General features: G+C 40.2%; 1 protein-coding gene across 3 annotated transcripts in view; it reads right to left on the bottom strand.

Annotated features, from left to right (window-relative positions):
• Positions 1 to 445: 445 nt before the first annotated feature.
• nucks1a (nuclear casein kinase and cyclin-dependent kinase substrate 1a) overlaps positions 446 to 20781 on the bottom strand; it is a 28855-nt gene continuing 8519 nt past the window's right edge. Inside the window, exons 2-9 of one of the 3 annotated variants that reach the window (XM_051948512.1) lie at positions 16040 to 16089; positions 13049 to 13139; positions 12777 to 12902; positions 11772 to 11818; positions 11490 to 11642; positions 7665 to 7814; positions 5360 to 5512; positions 446 to 3052 (exon numbers count right to left, since the gene is read on the bottom strand). In XM_051948512.1, the coding sequence (XP_051804472.1) occupies positions 2799 to 3052; positions 5360 to 5512; positions 7665 to 7814; positions 11490 to 11642; positions 11772 to 11818; positions 12777 to 12902; positions 13049 to 13139; positions 16040 to 16089 (1024 nt within the window). In that variant the 3' untranslated portion in view covers positions 446 to 2798. Of the gene's footprint in view, positions 3053 to 5359; positions 5513 to 7664; positions 7815 to 11489; positions 11643 to 11771; positions 11831 to 12776; positions 12903 to 13048; positions 13140 to 16039; positions 16090 to 20781 lie in introns of all 3 variants that reach the window. The other 2 variants (XM_022220342.2, XM_022220343.2) reach the window with 2 other exon arrangements.

Consider the following 20781-nt stretch of genomic DNA (forward strand, 5'->3'; position numbering starts at 1 on the left):
CTGGAAGGAAAGAAAGCTGTGTTGTAAACAGCAGATGGTGATGAATAAAATCTGAATTTCTTGTGATGGCCATGTTGTCAGCTGGTTGTGTGTCCTGCTGTGACCTTAAATATCACTTGTCTTTTTGTGTTTGTGTTAACTCGACAGCAATCTGAAGTACTCAGTTAAGAGTATTGACTAATGTGTTCTGTGCAATATCTTAAAATGGAACGCATTTAGACATAGAGGGCTTCTTCAGCAACACTGTTAATAAACTCATCTAAACTTAGTATGAGAGCTGTTGGTTCTTCAAATCAAAGGACTGCAGGTGTCCCACACAGCGCCCCTGAGTGGTACACCCTCAGTACTGCCCATCGCCACCCACCAACACCACTGGAACACCGTTTTGCCACCAGTCACCACCCACACAGAGCTCAACGTCACAAAACAAGTAGTTAAATCTGTATAAAAAGTAGGTTGCCTTTATTAGAAGCTGGGAAACCAAAACATTATCAACATCGTTAATACTTTTTTTGTTGTTTTTTTTTGTTGTAAGACCACAATATTGCCATTACCAGCATCATCATCGCTTCGCACTGTTTTCCACAACATGCAAAAAAGATTCAAGAGTTCAGCGTTCCTTTTCCACACTACTGACAAAAGCTTCTCCACTTGGTCTCCTGTAGGAATCACAACTTGGCTTACATTTACATTGCCAGTACAAGTGAAGGTAGATAGACAAAGAAAAAAAAACATCAGAAACAGTACAACAGAAGAAATTGTACAATGGATGAAAGAGGAGAAATTCATAGCCTTATGCCATGTGCCTCCAGTGGGATGATAGAGAGGAACCTCATTCAAGCCTTCAGTGCTGTGAACTACAAGATAGCATCTGATCCTACTGCTAACAGCTCTCGGAGCTTTAGGTTGGTATAAACAAACTTTTTTTTCTCTTATTTACGTGTATATTCATATCCAATCGTCTTAAAACGACAGTACGGATTGGGTGCCAATTCAGGACCTGAACGTAGAAAAACACACTAACCTGCTAACGAAGACAGTCGGAAAACAATCGAATGTGCTTCTGAACCGAGGACTAGGTTCAAGTGTGTCCTGTAAACACATCCAGGACTCATTTCTATTGCAGTCTTGGGTTGACTCAACATGAAAAACACGTTCCCAAGATCGTAATAGCAACTTTTTTTCCTTTTTTTTTTTTTTTTGCTTTGACATCAAACACTATTTATCGCAAAAAAGGATAATCTCACAAGTGCTGCACCTGATCTCCGAGTCACTAGTTTTGAGATCGTTTATGGCTTTGGAAGGTCTGCTGATCATACAAATTGTTGACTTCGTTTTAAGCCTAATTTGCCGCTTGTAGCAAAGACCTAAAACTTGAGGACAGATTACATTCTCAGGCCTCCAATGATGATATCAGAGTCACTAGTGAAACACAACTCAATGAAAATTAAGGCATTTACAGACAAATGAATGCCGGATGTATACCAAGCTGCCCGCTTTTAAATCTACTCTGAGCCTCAGTACGAATTTAAAAATGTATCCACTTGTGAAATACCAATCTGGGCAACAGAAAAGCCTTGAAGAAACAAACGGACATGGATACCAACAGTAACCGTTAAGCTAATGGGGGAGAGAAGGGGGCTGAATGAATGAAAGGACAGGAGGAAGGGAGGGATGGCTCGTCCAACCATCAGGCAGAACAGATTGGATAGGGTCGACTTTTTTCTTTAAAATCAAGATACATTTTATTTCTTTTTTTAAAAAACAAACATTACAAAAAAATCTGAATAGAGAATTAGAACAATGAACCAACAGGAGATAAAACAACATTCATTTTTTTAACTCTCAAAAAGAACAAAAAAAAAGAAAACATCTCTTCTTGCATTTTTTTTTTTAAAAAACAAACAAAATAAAGATTTAGGGGTGCCTGGCACAAGGGGTTGAATGAGCAGATACTGTAGCCATGCGGGAAGGTGTAGCTGTGTGTTCATTTTAAAAAGCAGGTTGCTTAATGTAGCATCATTAGAAAGCCCAACGTACGAAAACAGAAACAGTTTCACACACATGCTGCTTTGAAATGTGTGATGGCGGCAGTAGCTGGCATGTAGCAAACACTCATCAGTCTACACGTTTAACTCAACTACGAAGCAGCAGCTACAAGCGGAATACATCGCGCCTCAGGGCACCAATTTCATTTGAAAAAAGCAGGATGATGATGATGATGGTAAATTAAATTAAAAAGATGTGGCTATAACTGAAAGCCCTGCTAAAAGCACAAAGTACCAAAAACAAACGGTGAAGGCTTCGGCCCCGCGCATGTTGATCGCTTTGGAAACACAGCGACTCACTTACTGATGCTGAACTACACTTCCAGTAGTCACACAGTAAAGTAGAAAGTAGAGTGTCGGACCACTGATAATCTAGGGAGGAAGGGGGAAACACAAATGCTAGTGAACTGGTTTGTTCACACTCAGGACGGACGCTCACTAGCACAGAGAGTTCTCACACAGCTGTAAAATATAGAAACAGATGAAGACGGGATGGAGGGAAAGGCTGCTCAAAATACATCCTCCTCAGTTGGAGGGAGAGATGGGGGGAAGCAAAAAGAAAAGAGAAGAATTTTAAAAAAACAAAGCACACCAAGTTCAAACCATTGAGCCAGGCCACCGGAAGAAAAAAACAACGTAAAAGGGGAAACAAAATACAACTCTAAACGCAGAGCAACAAAAGAAAACAGAAATAATGAGAAGAGACAGAGAGAGAGATGTGGAGGATGGGCTTCAAACGGGGCTCGTCTTCTAGTCTTCTCCAGAGGGCGCCTCCTCTTCCGAGCCGTCCTCCTCCTCTTCGTCTTCCTCCTCCTCCTCGTCTCCTCCTGTGGCCTCCTTCGTCGTCTTGGGAGCCGGGGAGGTCTCTTTCTTCTCAGCCTCCTCCTCTTCCTCCTCCAGGGGGCTCTCGGGATCCTCCTCTTCCTCCTCTTTGGGTGAGCTCTTCTCCACGGCCTTAGTGCTGGGGCGCCCCTTCCCCTTTCCTTTCATTGGGCTGGGGGTCACTACAGGGAGAGACCAGAACCTGTCAGTCAGTCACTGGATAGCATGTTTGACCTCAAATTCATTCACAAAAAGCTTGTTGTCCACCATCACATCCACCTACACACACTTCTCACCCTTCAGGTCACAACTGACTCACATAATTTAGGGCAGAATTGACTACGAGATGTGGCCAAAAAAGAAGCGGGACATTGGTTGAGGTACAGAAAAGCAAATCATAGTGTTGCCACCATCTCAACAGCATGTGAGAAAAGCAGCTCCTTTTCACAGGTGGGTTTCTAGCTCCAGTCGAGTGTCACAGAATGAACCTTGAGCAAAGTAATAACATCAAGTTCTAGGCTAACTTGAGGAAAAAAGTCCACTGAAGAACGTGTACAAGGAGCAAAGAAAGTCCCGTACATGCGTCTATGAATAGTACAAGAGGTTCAGAATGGGGCAAGATGACCCAAAACCAGAACGTCCCGCAACAACAAGAAGTGATGTCGATATCCAGAACATCAAGGAGCTGGATAGTGGTGAGTGGGATTGAATAAAGAGCTGGTCAGGACCATCTTATTAGATGATTCTGGCTTTCGCAGGTCTGGTGTACTTAAAGGGGAACTTCGTTTTTTTCAACCTGGGGTCTGTTTCCATATGTCATTTCATACATGTGAGTGATGGAGAAATGAATTTTCGACATAGCTCCAGTATTTAGCCAGGCAGGCAGCTTAGCAGCTCAGCTAGCAGCTAAGCTAGCAAAAAGTATGGGGCAACTTGGGCCCCCCCCCCCACGTCAAGGTCCGCCCTAACGTGCTTTTTTCCCCTCACACTGACCGGCTCAGATAGTCTCAATGAGTGTCCCACAACATACTAGAGACAAAACACCGGTTTTGGCACGAGCTCTCGGAACGAGATTTGCTTTCTCGCGTCCTGAGATTTGGATACAGACCACAACAAAGAGCGATCGCCAAGTAATGTGGAGGTTTTCGTTCACTTCTCATCTCTAGTATGTTGTGGGACACTCGTTGAGACTATCTGAGCCGGTCAGTATGGGGCCAAAGAACATTAGGGCGGACTTTGACGTGGGGGGGCCAGCTGTCCCATACTTTTCTCTAGCTGAGCTGCTAAGCTGAGCTGCTAAGCTGCCTGCCTGGCTAAATACTGGAGCTATGTCAAAAATTAATTTCTCCATCACTCACATGTATGAAAAGACAAATGGAAACAGACCCCAGGTTGAAAAAAAACGAAGTTCCCCTTTAACTAGAGGCTCTGCTGATTTTTGCCTGGTCTCAGTGTCATATTTCCAATGACGAAGTTGTCCAGAAACTCCAGGTTGCCCTCGAGCTGCTCCAAAACATCCTGGGACACATCCACCTGGTAGATCTTTTGGTCCTCAGAAAGCAGTTTTGGCACTAACTTGGCACAAATCTTCCAATTAGATGAAAGTTGTTGGTGGTGATGGCAGGGTTCCTCGAGATTTGTAAAAAAAAAAAGAAAAAAAAAAAGGATAATCAATGCAATTCGGCTTCTATGGGATTGTAACTTTGTTATATTGGATAAAAAGACATGGTTGTTGTGTTTCTGTAGAGGTGCTGGACTTTATACTGCGGTGAAAAATGAGCCCACAGTGAGTAAAAAATGTGACGGCAGCAAAAACACCCAGAAAGTGTTTGAGGTTCACAGGGTTAAAAGCAGAATATGCTTTAAAAAGGAGGGGGAATTCTAAAAAATTCATCCAAACTACAAGTGCCCTAGTATTATCTCCTGCATTTCAAAACTATCCTTTAAAAAACACTGCAATGTTAAACTGCTTCACATGGTGTTTATAAATGTCAATGATCGACCAAAATCACTGTTTTGTAAAATAAAAGTCTTAAGTTTTCTTCAGTCATCCAAAGTCAAATCCTAAATGATGTCTTTAAAAAGGGGGGAACACATTTGTGAGTCACAAAAATCAGTATTCTCTGTTCACCAAATGCATTTCCATTTCAGCATTTTCAAGAAACGCAATTTGTTGACTCAGTCTATCCTTGAAAATAAACATCTATAAAAGCAAAACGATCAGGTGTGTTATTCCAGTGCCTTGGATTGGTAAAATCTGGAATTATAGTTCATGCATAATTTCCAGCAAAAGTTAAAACACAAGTGAAACTCATACATTTATTTGCAATTAGCATTTTGTTTAACTGGCACAAGGTATAAGGCATGATATAGAACCTGAAAGTAAATGAGCTTCATTTATTGATAAAATATGAAAAGAATGACCTAGATGTACAACTGTGTGCTTCTGTTCTGTTGCTCTGCAGCTACATTATAACTAGACGTCTCACCTGTGGCCTTTAGTCTGGGTTTCGGGCTTTTCTTCTCCTTCTTGTCTGTCCGTCCCCGTCGAATCACCTTCTTGCTTCTCTTCTTGGAGTGACCGTAGTCGCTGTCATCGTCATCCTCCACCATGAAGTCCTCGTCGCTGCCAGACTCATCGGCTGCACACAGAAAAGGAAAGTGTAAGAATCCCTCACTTAGGAGAGGCTGAACAGAAAGCTCAAGCAATTTTAGCATTGGGTTAGCACCAAATGAATAAACATTTATTTGAAGTAAACTGTCAAACATGACTGTATCTACATTCACAAGGCAAAGAGATTATTAATATTAATTAGAAAGCAGTGCGACCATGACCTACCGTTCTAAATACTAGAAGGGAAAGAACAACTGCATGTTGATGTATTCTATGAGGGATTTCTGGGAAGCAACTCTTCCCACATTGATATGCAAATCTACACAGAAAGGTACTCAAAAAACTAATAAGATTACAAGACTCTGCCATCAGACTGACTGAGCAGGACATTAAAGGTCCAAAATAGGGATTGCTAAAGTTTAACTGGCATTAATAATTATATTTACCAATAACGAAGTAGACAAGGGCAAGCACATTCCCTGTGGGAAAACGTATTGCACAATGTCTTGCACAGTTTCTGTAGTGCCCGATTGTGCCACCAGGTGGAACCCATTAAGGTCAAATGATGTTTTCTGCGTCCTCATAAGAGAATAGGCAGCACAACACTCATTTTGTCATCCACCCAAAGCTGAGAGACTCCACATGGACCCCTCAGCATGTAGCCCAAAATGAAAACGTACACACTGAAAGTATGTCGACCTTTGATGTGCAAAGGAAAAAAATGGTACTTAAACTAAATGCTTGTTATAAGGAGAAAGTGTGTGACGTCATCCACACCTTTGAATTTCCTCAGTGAACGAGGTGTAACTGATGTAGTCACTAGTAGACACTGAAGGTGCTTTCATATTTAACATACTTTCCATTGATGGAAACCAAACACGATAAGTTGTTCTAAATGTGCCAAAAACACCACAAGGATCATCCCACTGACACGGTGCTGCAGCCCAATCTGTATGCAGCTGCTATATGGTGTAAAAAGTGCAAAGTCACAGCCTTTCAGGAACATCTGCATAATCAACTGATGCTTATCTGTTGCAGTATCTGACATTATTCTCCTCCATCTTAAAAACTGCTAAGACCAAGTTCTATCAGAACAACATCTGTGGTACATCAGACGCTCGAAAAATATTCTTTTACCTCACTCCTCCACTCACTTCTCAGATGTACGTCGCTCTGGATAAAAGCATCTGCTAAATTAAATTGTAGAACTGTAGCATGGACAGAACCATGTGCTTTCAAAATCCCAATCAGTCGTGCAGAAACCACTAATTTGCCCTCATTGTTTAATGTGATGGAGTCACAGGTGTGTATGCTGACATCCACGTTATCATGTTAAAGAACTCTGCAGTATCAAGCTGCAAAAGGGAGTCTGACGGCCGTCTGGCTTAGCTAGCTACCCGAGGCTCCTGCTAACTCTAAACTGAGACTTTCAAATGCTAACACAGGCCGAGTGTCTGTAGCTGTTCATGCTGCTTGTCTTATGGAACAACAAGACTCCTGATTACATGCTTCCAACACCAGTCAAACTAAAGTGACGAAGTGATGCTCCGCTCTGAGCATAAATCCATTTCAGAGGCGGCAGCAAACACTGACAGATTACCTGGACTGATGAAGTTGCTGGAACAGTATTTGTGGACATCTGCTCCAGCCGAGCAGCTGTTACCAGCAGCTGGACTAACATTAACTACAGTGAACGAGTCCGTCCATCGTGTAGATCAGCAATGAGGATTATTCTGTTACCAAAACACTGTGAAGAAATTATTAACTTTACAAGTTCTAAACTGTGGAAGATTACAGCTCCTTGGTTGGACTACTTGGTGTTTATCTGTATCCTCAGTTCCTACAGTAAGCAAGCTGATTTTGAGTGTGGTTATTGAAAAATGTCATCTGTATTTCCATTTAATCGATTGCTGATTGACATTTTTTCTTGTCCCTTTAATGACCTTAGGATCCCACAGAACATTTGTAGCAACCTCTTTGGGAATTTTGCTTGTTTGTGGAATGAGCCATCCAAAGCATTCAGCAAACATCAACTCCATGTGTTGGTTTCTGGTTTCATAAAATCACCATCAGATGTTTATTACTGGTCTAATTAATGCATGACAGTTTGCTTTTGGTCTAGATGTACCTTTTGGTGACGGCATGTGCAGCTGTGCGAGTTTATGTCATGTTGTACATACGGTCCATGTAGGACTCCTCTTGGTCTTCGCGCTCCTCATCCTCGCTTCCTCCGTCGCCCAGCAGGATCTCTCTCTGTTTGGATACAGCCTTGGAAGCCGCCTGGCGCACTGTACGCTTTCGACTCACTTCCCTGTCATCATCGCTGTCATCTACACGAGACAACACGGCAGGTAAAGAAAGAAACATACGCAAGAAACAGAGAAGACACATTGGGATAACCAGGTGTGAACATCACCGGTTTGGAGGTCGACCGATTACCTCATTATCTGATCCAACATTCTGTCTTTTTCAGATTACCACAGTTTTTAACAAACTGAATCTTAGTTAGATAACTGTATTTTATAATGTGCAGTGTTAGGTGTCAAGTAGTTCTCTTTAAATTAAAAGAGCTGAAACATAAATAAAGGCATTTTAACAAATGTTTGTGTTGGTGTTTGCGTTATTTCAAATTCTGACAGCATGATGTACCGCAGTTAGTTACATCCATTATCAGTCTTATTGGAATGATCAATTCAAATAAAAAATTAAACAGTATTTTTCCCCATTCTTGTGAGCACAATACTTAATTAAAAATTGGAGGTATTTAAATCAAATTTGGCACAAACCTTAACTTGAATATGAGGAATAATTAATAAGCTTCTGGTTGTAACCTCTCAAAGCACTTTTTTTGCAAACAATCCCAGAATTCAGAGGCAAATTATGAAAAGGTTACACAAAAATGTCTAATAAGATCTTTTTTTATAAAGGATGACATTTGCAAAATATGCAAACACACATTTTTGAGGATTATTCAACACCACAACTCAGTAACAGAAGGAACGATGTAAACTGGGCCTTGAATGGTTGGTGGAAGCAAAGCTCTGTGAGGTGGTGATTCTAGATTAGACACATTTGTGTCATTTTAGATGCGTTTTTTTTATTTTTTTTTAATTGCAGAAACATCTCTCAAAATCCCTCTCTGCTAATGCCATTACTTCAACACCCTTTTATTAAGTGCAAGTTACTGTGTTGGTGGAAATGTCACCAATTTCTATTAATAACAGTAAGAATTGTTCAGCACAGAGCATCTCTTTTGCATGAATTTTGATGTCTGTGCTCTACCTCCCATTTCAGATCACCCAAAGGGACTTTGTACTTCTTTCAAAATGGCCAAACTAAATGTCTGACCATCCTGGTCACCACTGAGCAACGCCAGAGTGACAGTGATCATTTTAAACACGTATTTTATATCTCTTTTTTTAAAAAAACTTCAGCTGCTTTTCACAAAAGATAAATTGTATAGTTAAAAATATAAAAGAAAAAAAAATCCCAACTGGGCATCAGGGCAGCATCTTAACCAGGGGGTGTGGCCTGTTTTGGGCTACACAACAATGCAGTGTTGTGATTTCTAATGCTTTTAAATGGAGCATATACAACCACAAAGTGTAATAAATAGCCACAATGGAGCACTGCAGGTGAGCTATTTTATTCTATGCAGGGCATTAGAAGGCCCACGCTGCTGGTTCCACTGCAATCACTGAGGAGACACAGCCATTGTGTCTGCAGAGGTTAATTATTCATTTAAGCACTGATGAGGCAGTAATATAAAAGCAGCTATCTTTACTATTGGTAGCAGCCTCTGCCTATTAACCATCCCTCCAAAATTAAAACCTTTGACCCCTGAAGTCAAAATGGAAGAGACATAATATTACTAATATTAAACGAGGACAATGTTTAGACCATTATCTAGTTACTAGATTAATCACAAATGCTGCGATGCTGTCATCATTAATCAACTCAGCTCAGCAGATGACAGCAGCTGACCTGATCCATCCTAGCTTCCATTTACAGTCATAAATCAAACCTACGTGTCACAACGTCAGGGAAAGTTGGAGGCAAACGACTCAATCGGTCACACTCTGCTGGGGATGTGGGAGGAGAAAACTCTGAGCATGTTTGGGAGAGCACAATCAGTGCTGGAGAAGTAGTGGTGCTTTGAATTCGATGGTGGCCCGCTGCATATGTAACGCTCAAGAGGTCAGCGTCAGCGGTACAAATTCTTCTCATTATTAGCTTGCACTTATGCAGTGTTTTTTAAAAATAAAATGTAGAGAGCCCATGATCATATTCTGTAACAAAAGCACTACAAAACAATAAAACTGTGCTCACAGCTTGACATTCTGCCAAATAGTTGTGGCCAAGTTATTTGTTTTCTTGTCAGCTGCTTGCTTATGAGAAGATTAACACATTTAATCTTTTATTTTCTGCGATTTTTAAAACAAAATCTCCTTACCTCGTTGTTTTCAAAGTTTAAATAAAAGCTGAATTGAAACAAATACCACTCTCACATCTGAACACAAAATATGAAGCTACTGTCAGCCTCCTGTCTCTAATAGTACAAAAACACACCTACCAACATCTTTAAAAGGTCACTAATAGCACTGTATCTCATTTAATTCATACAGAAACACTGTCAGAAGGATTTTAAAACAGTTTATGCACCAGGGTATTTACTGTCCCATCGCCAGGCAACCAGTAAAGACTCCAGACATGGTACCAATTTTCTTATTAACTCAGAGTATTTCCCAAGAAAGCCAAACTATTCCTTTAACATGTAAAACTGTGAGGCGTTTGAAGAATTTCAGTAAATTGTACCATCTATAGAAAAGCAGGAGTTTTAGGAAGAAATGTATTCATAGTCCGTCTCCAGCAGATACACTGACTTCAGATGAAGAACCTTACTGAAGGCCTCTTTTGCTGCAGATTTGTAGATTAGCAGGAATGCAGCACGAATATAAAAACAGCCTTCTGTTTAATCAAATGTCAAAGTGCAATGCAAATATTTACGCTTTAAAATCTAGGAATAATTATGATAAATATGTTATCTATGACCTCAATATTGATCAAATTAATCATGATTACTATTGTGGCAAAACAATATTTTTGCCACATGAGGCAGCACAACATATCTTTTTGACCATGTATGATGAGAGCATAGTCAGGTCTGAATGTGTTCCATTCATTTACATTTTCCAAAATATAAATTGTTGAAAAGAAAACCCACACAGAAAACACGTGGCTATCAAAGTTCAGATTCATTACATCGATTTAGGTAGCACCTTCACCTCTCTGTCTTACGGCAAACTTATCAACAGACAGATTAAATATCAAAATCAAATTATTATTTTTGTTGGTGTTGGTTCATAAATAAATAATCATCGTACTTTTAATTTTCTGACTTTGTCTTCCCAACTAAATGAGAATGAATCAGTCATTTTATTTTACTGTACTTCTAGAGACACAAGACTTAATGGTGATGATACCTAAGATCTAAAATCACCTCGAACAGGAGTGGGGTGTAAATTAAACTATTTCAATTCTTAAAAAATTGCTCAGTTACTGAGTGAGTTCTAGATTGTGCACTGCTGTTAGATTTATTGTCCTGGAAACATCTGCATGCACATCTGGCAATCTTAAGTCCCAAATTTAACAAAGCAGATGGACATTAGTAGATGGCAGCATTGAATGAGATGTTATTTTTCAGGTTTTTCCTGATATATGACATTATAACTTATAACAAAAGACATTTTGGGGTTCTCTCTACTTCTAGCTATTGTATGAGTGGTTTCCACAGAGGTGCAGGAGTTTGTATTGAGTGAAAAATGAGCTCAAAGTAAAGAAAAACATGACTGGAGCAAAGAAAAATGTTTGCGGTTCAGAGGGTTAAAAGCAGAATATATATTATTTCAGAACTGTCATATTTCCACATAAAGAAATTAAATTTGATGTAGATTTAATCCAAGCTGTATTATGTTAATATAAGAAAACAAATAAACAGGAGCTACCTGCACCCCGTTTTCTCTTCGGCCCCCTCTTGCTGGGTTTCTCCACCTTGGCCTTCTTTCCCTTTTTCCCTTTTTTTTCTTCATAATCGCTTCCTCCGTCTTCATCCTCCTCCTCTCCAAAGTCATTGTCTTCTTCCTCGCTGCCAAAGTCATCTGCAGCAGCAACACAGAGGGACACTCAGTGAGCCAGCTCTCTCCAGCATCCACTGCACACTAATCAAACTCAAGCTGTTGTCGCCGAGTGTCTGAGCCAACCTGCTTGTCTGAATCACACCGACTTACCTGCTGAATCATTTTTGGATTTGGAGAGCTTGTCATCAGAGTCCTCACTGCGTTGAGATCAGCAGGGGGGAAAAAGCAAAACATAATCTTTAGTAACTAGAGGAAAGATAAAGGAGTTCATCAGCAGGACACAGTTTTTATCTGAACTCCAAATAAATACTAATACGTATAAATTACACGGGTTGTACAAATCTGCCCTTCAGGTTGTACACCTGGACAGCAAATGTTACTCTCAAAAAATCCAAACAGCACTCGGGTTTGTTGTTTGCATCATTTATAACATGAAGAAAACAATCAGCATCAGAAATAGTGTCTTATCAATAGTCCTCCTCGTGTAAAAATCTGTGCAATATCATTGACATGAGGCATATTATTTACACCTGCAGAGGAACTAGACAGTCCACAATAGCACATAGGTATGTTTTTAATCTATTTTTATTTTTCTACAGATATTTCTTAAACACACACACTATCCCCTTTGCTGCTGTAACAATGCAAAGTCCCCTACTGAGGGAATAATAATGGCAATTATCATTACTTATCTTAGCGTGATTTGTCGCATACATCTGTTTACATGTATGTCTGTGGTTAAACACACATCAATAAGCTGATTAAACCACTGGACAATCACAGAAAATGACAGGAGACTGAAATCACTGATGCTTGATACTGCAGGAATTTCCATTACACGTGTCCTTTCAGCATCCAACAATTTTGACAAGCGGGAACACAATCCATAAATGAGAAGTGATGGAATTTTTGTGGCCTTCTCAAAATCAATCCATCAATTTTCAATAACAGGACTATTCACACAACATACTAAATAAGATTTAAAAGGGAAACGACACGTCACACCAACGATGAATCCAGTTTCGCTTGTGCTCCTTTCCCAGCTTCTTCCAGCTAAGTTTCTTTTTCTGTACACTCTTTCATCTCTGCTCTGCTTGACGCACTCTTACAGCCCACCTGGCTGTCTCTTCTCGAACCATGTATTTGATCAAGTACCCATTTCTTCTGCTTTCTACCCCATGAAGAGCTGCCCTCTTCTCATTCCTACACCACTCAGCCTGGCTCCCTACAACATCCTGCCGTCTTGGTGCTGACTGTGCCTTTGGTGGGATCCATTTGCACCTGACAACAAAGAAACTGCTGTTGGATCCCGAGACCTAAATCTGCTCCTTTCTACAGTCAAGTGTTAAAGTGCTTAAATTGTAAATGTAATGATTATTCAATCAAAAACTATTGTGAAACTCGGGAAATGTCCAGTGAGGGCTCACCTATCATCCTGTGAGTTCTTTGAGCGCTTGTGCTTGGGCTCACGAGGGGCTGGGCGCACCTTCTTAGGTTTGTCGTCACTATACTCCTCATCTGTGAAGAAAGACGAGATTTTAGTTGACCTTTATTCATACATGAATCCATGTGTAAAGACAGAAGAAGGAAGAAGCCCAGTCTTAATTTAATTGACAAAAATCTCCACAAAAAATGGTCAATCTAATGCTACTAAGGCAATACAAGTGATGTGGAATATTAACATTAATGTGACTTTTAATGGAATATTTTTCATGCTGGTGTCAGTGGAATTAAAGAAATGCTGCTCTCAAGTCACATGTCGATGCTAAAAGGACTGCAGCGAACATTAAGGCAATCATTTTCAGAGACATGCTGCTGCTTTTTAGCAAACAATAATACTAATGCTAAGGTTAGGCGAATAACATGGACAAAGAGAAAAAGCAGTTTAGCGTTTGGAAATAACAATGTTAAGTGGATTTAATCGAGGACGGTCTATCTGTTGTGTCACCACAGAATAGATAAACACTCAGTATCCTCTACAAAACACTTGCAACCATGGCAACTATACACAAAAGATGGACACAGCCTCAAAGTGCTTAGAAGACGTACAAATGAAAACACAAAAATAAGACTAAAACACCTCTGACAAAACTAAAAGACTAAAATGTTGTGTTTTTGTTGACTAAAACAAACCAAAAAATAATAATCTAATGACTAAAATGTAACTAAAACCAATTCAAATTTACATTAAAAGACTCAAATTAAATCAATAGTTTTAAGTGGTTTGATGATTTAATCAATGGTGTTGAGGCCAAAAATATCTGATTTTTTTTCCAGGGCTATCTGCCTTTCTCATTAATGGTGATCAAGAAAGGTCGACAGCATGTGATAGCAGGAAACCTGTCATTCATAACTAGACTACTTCATTAATAAGGATTACTGTAACTGAAAATGTACAATAGAAATAGGAATGAAGACGTTTGGGCATCACATGACCCTACAACACTTTCCTATTTACTGATAGGTCGACTGATAAAAATTCTTACTAGTTTGTGTCCTGCAGTTCCATCTTGGTTTTGCCAGTCTTTGCCAGCTTTATCACTTGTGTAGTACACAAAGGTACAGATCTTAAAATTATTGTTCTCTACTTACCGTTTGAGGTCAATCTGTGAGTGCCTCTTAACCTAGCCGACTGCCGTTAGCTTAGCCTTAACCGCTGTGAAAGCAGCTAACGTCCTGATTTGTGGAGAAGGTTGAGCTTCTTGTTCAGTTTTACAGATTGTTGAATCCAACTTTACTATAGGAAGATGTTACAGTACTCCAGACAGCGCTAGCAACAGGCTAACCTCTTCACAAGAGCCGTAGCCTAGCACTGTTCACGAAGTATGTTCCAGCTGTGTCACTTGTTAACACCCACAAACAAAACACTGGGGTGTTCTCTGCATAACAGGAACACTAGGAATGCTTGTGGAAGATTTCAGTGTTTATAGCAACTTTAGCTAATTCTAATTCTGTAATTGGCTGTTACTTATGACATGTAACAGCCAATAAGATAGAGCTTTGTACCAATAATTGTAACAATATCAAATATCAGCCTCAACAATCGGGCGATTCTGAGTCACCATGTTAACATCTTGATGATGACAGCACTAGCACAATGTTTAGGAGGTGCAAGTGTGTGATATATGAACCTATCCATACACAGAGTGTGATCAAAAACATGTGATTTAACTCATAAGATGCCTGCTCATTGATTTTATTCATTCAAATTTAAGCCGGGTGTAGTTTTTGATATTTACTGGTGAAGACTTTGAATTTTTTGATCGCTACTGATAGCAGTTGAGATATTCCCGTCTGGATCCAGCTGATTGGCCAAGTGACAGGCAAACGTTCACCGTGACCACCATCACCAGAGCCATCTGTTTTGCTGCAAAACTTAGCCGTCCACAACAGAATCTTTATCTATTACTTGTACTCAATAGCACCAGTCTGTTACTGGATTGCCAGTGGCTCTCAGATGTCTTCCTCCACTGGGACCAGTGTTAAATGAAATGACTGACAGCTAATGGCTTGATGTTCTTTAATGTTGGCATAATTCAACACAGAGCTATTCGACACCATTTCATGCTGTATCATTAATAATGTGCAGTTTTAATTGTATTACACTACTAGGAACAATGTGTCACATTACTGAGTAGCATTGTTTTATCGTCATATGGGATTTTTGCAAGCTGATTAAAAAAAATGTTTTCTGTCAGGCATTTCCTTTGCCAGATCAGCCAAGTTATTGTAACAGCTCACCATTTCTCCATTGACTTTTTCCAAAAAAATACTGTATATAAATTGGCATCAACAGGCATGGATGATATCCATTATGCCGTTCTATACTACCAGGGTTCTCGCCAGTGCATTTCAGCGTAACGGGCCGATACGCTGTCAGTTTAAAAGATTACGCTGTGATTAGGGCCGCTACGCTGCCTTTCAAGTTGTGGTATTGTGTTTTGAGCACATTTGCTTGTGGAATATTTCCATATTTATGTGAGAAAACGTCTTTATTGGGGCAGTTGGCGCTGTGAAAGAGAGTTATTTTGACAGATAACACCATGTGCGTTTGTTTTTATCGACTGGGTGCCTATCTAGGTTAATTTATGTCTCCCCACCTCGGCCGTACTTTCCTGTCGATTGACCCGTTCCCGTCTAAAATTAAGAGTCGCTTCCAATCTCGGGGTTACAATTAGCATGTCTCGGTTGTTTCCGTGATGCCATGTATGGTGAATAGTGACCTAAAATCACGAGCCTTTGGAGCATCTGCGTGACGCTCATTGGCTGACATCTGGGCTGTCCGCTCGCGAGATTTAATGAAGGCTATTGCACATGTGCATAGCAGGGTTCTCGGGACCTGCCGTTACGCTGTAAAAAAATCCCGGTGAGAACCCCGACTACTGCATATAGTGAAACACATCCAAAGCCTTGCTTACCTGCATCATCAGACTCATTGAATTGTGAGTAGTTCACCACTTTCCTGTTCCTGTGAAGAAGCAAAAAACCTCGGTCAGATTGCACAGTTACTTTACTGTAATAATACACAACAAACACTGGAGTTTATCAAAACTATTGTACGTCATGGTCAGCAATTCAACAGATCAATAGTGTATTAATGTCTGGACTGTATTACTTGGTTTGAGAGGCTACAAACTAGGCCTTCAACTAGGGGGCACTGAACTGGACACTGGTCTACCTTCTACAGTTTCCAGGGCTAATTTGGTGTGTGTATGGGGGAAGCCTCAGGTGACAGCAGCAGGTTATAGTTCAGGTAACACACACCTTTAGAAAGCTGTGTGGCAGAGCTGAGCACTGGCTCAGGTTAAAACCAGGGAAAAATCCTACCTCAAACATGTACACTAAAACAGTAATATTGAACAACAAAAAGCAGATAAAAATGATTTATTTAAAATGCATTTCAGACACAAAAGAACTTCTTTTTTTTTCCAACTGAATGTTGTGCTTAAAAATCAATCAGCTGCTGGCATTGCATATTATTACACCACCTGGAAAATTAAATACGCATCTGTGGGTTTTTAACCAGGTTAAATGGCAAGCTGGAGCTGTGTATGTGTAGGGGTGTGAGGGGAGGCCAACAGCGCCATAAACTTTTACAAGTACTTTGATTACAACGGCAGGAACACCCACACCGACACCCGCATCAATAAAAGCCTCAGACAGCAGTCAGTGACATGGCTGCCAAGCTTTCCACACATCGCATCTCAAAGATATTACAGACGGCAAGATACTATTTTTCCAACCGGCACAATCGTAGTAAGTCACCAAACTGATGTGTGGAATCGATATACAAATGTTTAGTAGCCGTTCAACAGATTCCTTGGCTGAAAAACCAACTAGAGGGCACAGACTTGTCATCGTCAACTTAAAATGTTGGCAAGATCAGCCAAGACTTGCCAGACTCAGAGTCGCTTATTTTTTAAGTGTTTTGTGAGTTTGCCATCAACAAGTTCAGATTTAGACAGAGGATTATCACTAAGTTTCTTGAAAAACGGCATGTTTCGGTGTTTCTCATTGATTTGTCCCCCAAGAGTCTGATAATGAAGCAAATATAGTCTCACATCTCAGTAATTTGTTTGGCTACCATATCAGCACTGACCACAGCATATTGATTTTTCATTTTTTTCTGACTCCAGTGTGAAAATGGGTAAAATCTTATTTCAACAAAAAGCTGCATCCTGCTCTCTCTCTCCACCACACTGACAACAGTCAACCCCTGCTTTCTGTGCACACCCTGAATTAAAACATGCACGGACCGAAGGATAATACTTGGCTTTTCCCCCGCTGGCAAAATTCCTCAATAGAATCAATACAAACGGTTAGCATCATGAACATTTCTGTCCAGGTAGCCCATCTGTCTTTAACACAACGCCATCCATGAGCCAACTCTGTGTTACTTGTCCAGATCCACAACTCTATATCAGAGTAGGGTGACCTCTGGCTTTAGACTAAGTGGCTTTACTCTGGCCTGATTCATAGCTGCTAACTAGTCTTTACTGTCTGAACCAACTGCAGTGAAGAGGCAGAGAGACAGCGTCCCTAAGCAGCATGAACTGGGCTTTTATTTCCTTTGCTGTGGCAGCAGACATGGCTGATCACCTCTGTTATCAGGCTACATGCTACTAATGCTACTAATGACACACACACACACACACACACACACACACACACACACACACACACACACACACACACACACACACACACACACACACACACACACACACACACACACACACACACACACACACACACACACACACACACACACACACACACACACACACACACACACACACACACGTCACCGAATTTCCACAATAAGGCTTTGACTTTTTACAAAAAATAACATAAAATGAGTAATCACATCCACAGACTAACTGTCCATCCTTATTTGACCCTTTCTTTCCATAAGATTTAGTTTTGCAATAGTACATAAGGTGGAATCAAACAAACTCAAAGCAATTGCAAGCTCCAATAACTAAGCAAATAAAAAAAAATCCAAACATTTCCTAGTTATTGCCAGTCATGAGAACATATTTGATTTTCTGGCTTGCATTCATTTTGTAAATTCAACACTGTTGTTTGACAACAACATTTTGGGCTCTGTTAACTCATGACTGGCATTTCTTTTATTGTTTTTCTCGTGGCCTGTCTTATCCTACTTCTGTTATTCTGTTTCTTATAATTACATTCTACAGAAGAAGAAGAAAAAAGTAGTTTGTCAGTCAGCTGCAACAATTGCCACACAAACAGTGAAAACATGTTGACTGGTCAATTCAGCGCCTTAAAGGAGTGTTGCGCTGAAACTCAAAACAATCCATCCATCCATCCATCCATCCTCTATACACCGCTTTATCCTCACTAGGGTCGCGGGGGGTGCCGGAGCCTATCCCAGCTGACTCGGGCGAAGGCAGGGGACACCCTGGACAGGTCACCAGTCTGTCACAGGGCTACATATACAGACAAACAATCACACTCACATTACTCAAAACAATGTAATTAGCAAATTAGAAGGGCTGCAATTTAGGATACTGGATACTAGGATACAGTGTCTTTGACTCTGGGTTTCACCTGATATGTCAATATATTTACAAATTTACACCAACCTCGCATCTCACGTGGTAACACTCCATCATTGTTCTAGAGCAGGGGTCGGCAACCCACGGCTCCGGAGCCGCTTGCAGCTCTTTCAGCCCTCTGTTGTGGCTCCCTGTAACTTTGGAAAATAAATTGTTCTGCCTTTCAGGCATGTTTCAATGCATTTTAATATAGACAATTTTATTGTGAAATTACCGCTCTTATTTTGACGTGTCACTCTACCGGATGGGCTGCTGGGGTACGATTGCATGAGAGCGCAGAGTTGATGCAGAGAGACAACACGGAGCTTCCGATTCCCACATGTTTCATGCCTTTTTTTTGATTTACTCCTGGAGAAGCAACGCCTGTAGTTTCACATCGTTTTGTACTCAAGAATGGCGAGCCTGTATATTAAAGCTCCACTCCAAGAAAGACACGTCTTGTCTTTGAGTCAAAAGTACTCATGATAGGGTAATACACGTTACTTGCAAGAACACGGCTCGATGTCCAGGCAGCAGGTCAGAGAGTCAGAGGAGTGTCGTCTTGGAAAATAGGGCAGCGACTTACCGGAGAAAAGTTATTAGCTTAAGATAAATAAATAGATTTTACAAGTTAAATAGACATTTGCAAAATATTGATTTCCAGCTAACGTTATGTAACATATGAGGTCCAGGAGCAAAAATAACATTAACCAAGTAAGATAAATATTAGTGGAAGGACACGATTAAAAAAATGAATCTATCTAATTAGAGGCTGATTAACAAGGGCATAGAGGTAAAAAGTGATATATGCAGTGTTGTCTTCATTTTAAATGCCGAAAGGATTTTGCGGCTCCCGGTGTTTTCTTTTCTGTGGGAAACGAGTCGAAATGGCTCTTTGAGTGTTAAAGGTTGCCGACCCCTGTCCTAGAGCTATAATACAGTGAGTATTGAAGTGAATTTCAACTTTCAATAATTATATAGCAAATCCTAAATTCCTGCAACCCTATGGAAACAGTACAACCACACAGAGTGGGAATATGACAATTATTTGTGCTTTGACAGCTTAGGGCTCTGATAAATCATGTCATTTTAGGATCTTTAAAAAAAAATTCATATAACTCCTTGGAGGTTCAGAGAGTTATTAAAATAACCCCAACAGTTAATGGCCCTTAATGGTTCTGTATTACATATCTACCTGAACATATTTGTGTGATGCAAATGAAGATAAAAATCACTGAATTGATTTGATATCTATTAAAGTGTATTGTTGCCATAACACAAATATTTCCACAAGCTCCTGCTATAACAAAATATTTCTTTGGTTTTGTAAGATCCTTATCTTGCGATCAAGAAACCAATTCTTTCCATTGTATTTTCTTATTCCAACAACATACACACGAGGACAAAATTGTTGGTACCCCTCAGTTAAAGAAGGAAAAACCCACAATTCTCACTGAAATCACTTGAAACTCACAAAAGTAACAATAAATAAAAATTTATTGAAAATTAAATCATCAAAAACAGCCATTACTTTTGAATTGTTGATTAACATAATTATTTAAAAAAACAAACTAATGAAACAGGCCTGGACAAAAACGATGGTACCTCTATAAAAGAATGAAAACTATTTGACCAGAGTGACATGATTAACTCAGGTGTGTCATTTAATTGACATCACAGGTGTTTCCAAACTCATAATCAGTCAGTCTGCCTATTTAAAGGGAGACAAGTAGTCACCCTGCTGTTTGGTGAAAAGGTGTGTACCACACTGAACATGGACAACAGAAAGCGAAGGAGAGAATTGTCCCAGGACATCCGAAAAAAAATTATAGACAAACATCTTAAAGGTAAAGGCTATAAGACCATCTCTAAACAGCTTGAAGTTCCTGTGACAACAGTGGCTCATATTATTCAGAAGTTCAAGACCCACGGGACAGTAGCCAACCTCCCTGGACGTGGCCGCAAGAGGAAAATTGATGACAAATTGAAGAGACGGATCGTTGGAATTGTATCCAAAGAGCCCAGAGCAACCTCCAAAGAAATTAAAGGTGAACTCCAAGGCCAAGGTACATCAGTGTCAGATCGCACCATTCGTCGTT

Source organism: Acanthochromis polyacanthus, chromosome 5, assembly GCF_021347895.1.
Source record: "Acanthochromis polyacanthus isolate Apoly-LR-REF ecotype Palm Island chromosome 5, KAUST_Apoly_ChrSc, whole genome shotgun sequence".
Lineage (NCBI taxonomy): Eukaryota > Metazoa > Chordata > Actinopteri > Pomacentridae > Acanthochromis > Acanthochromis polyacanthus.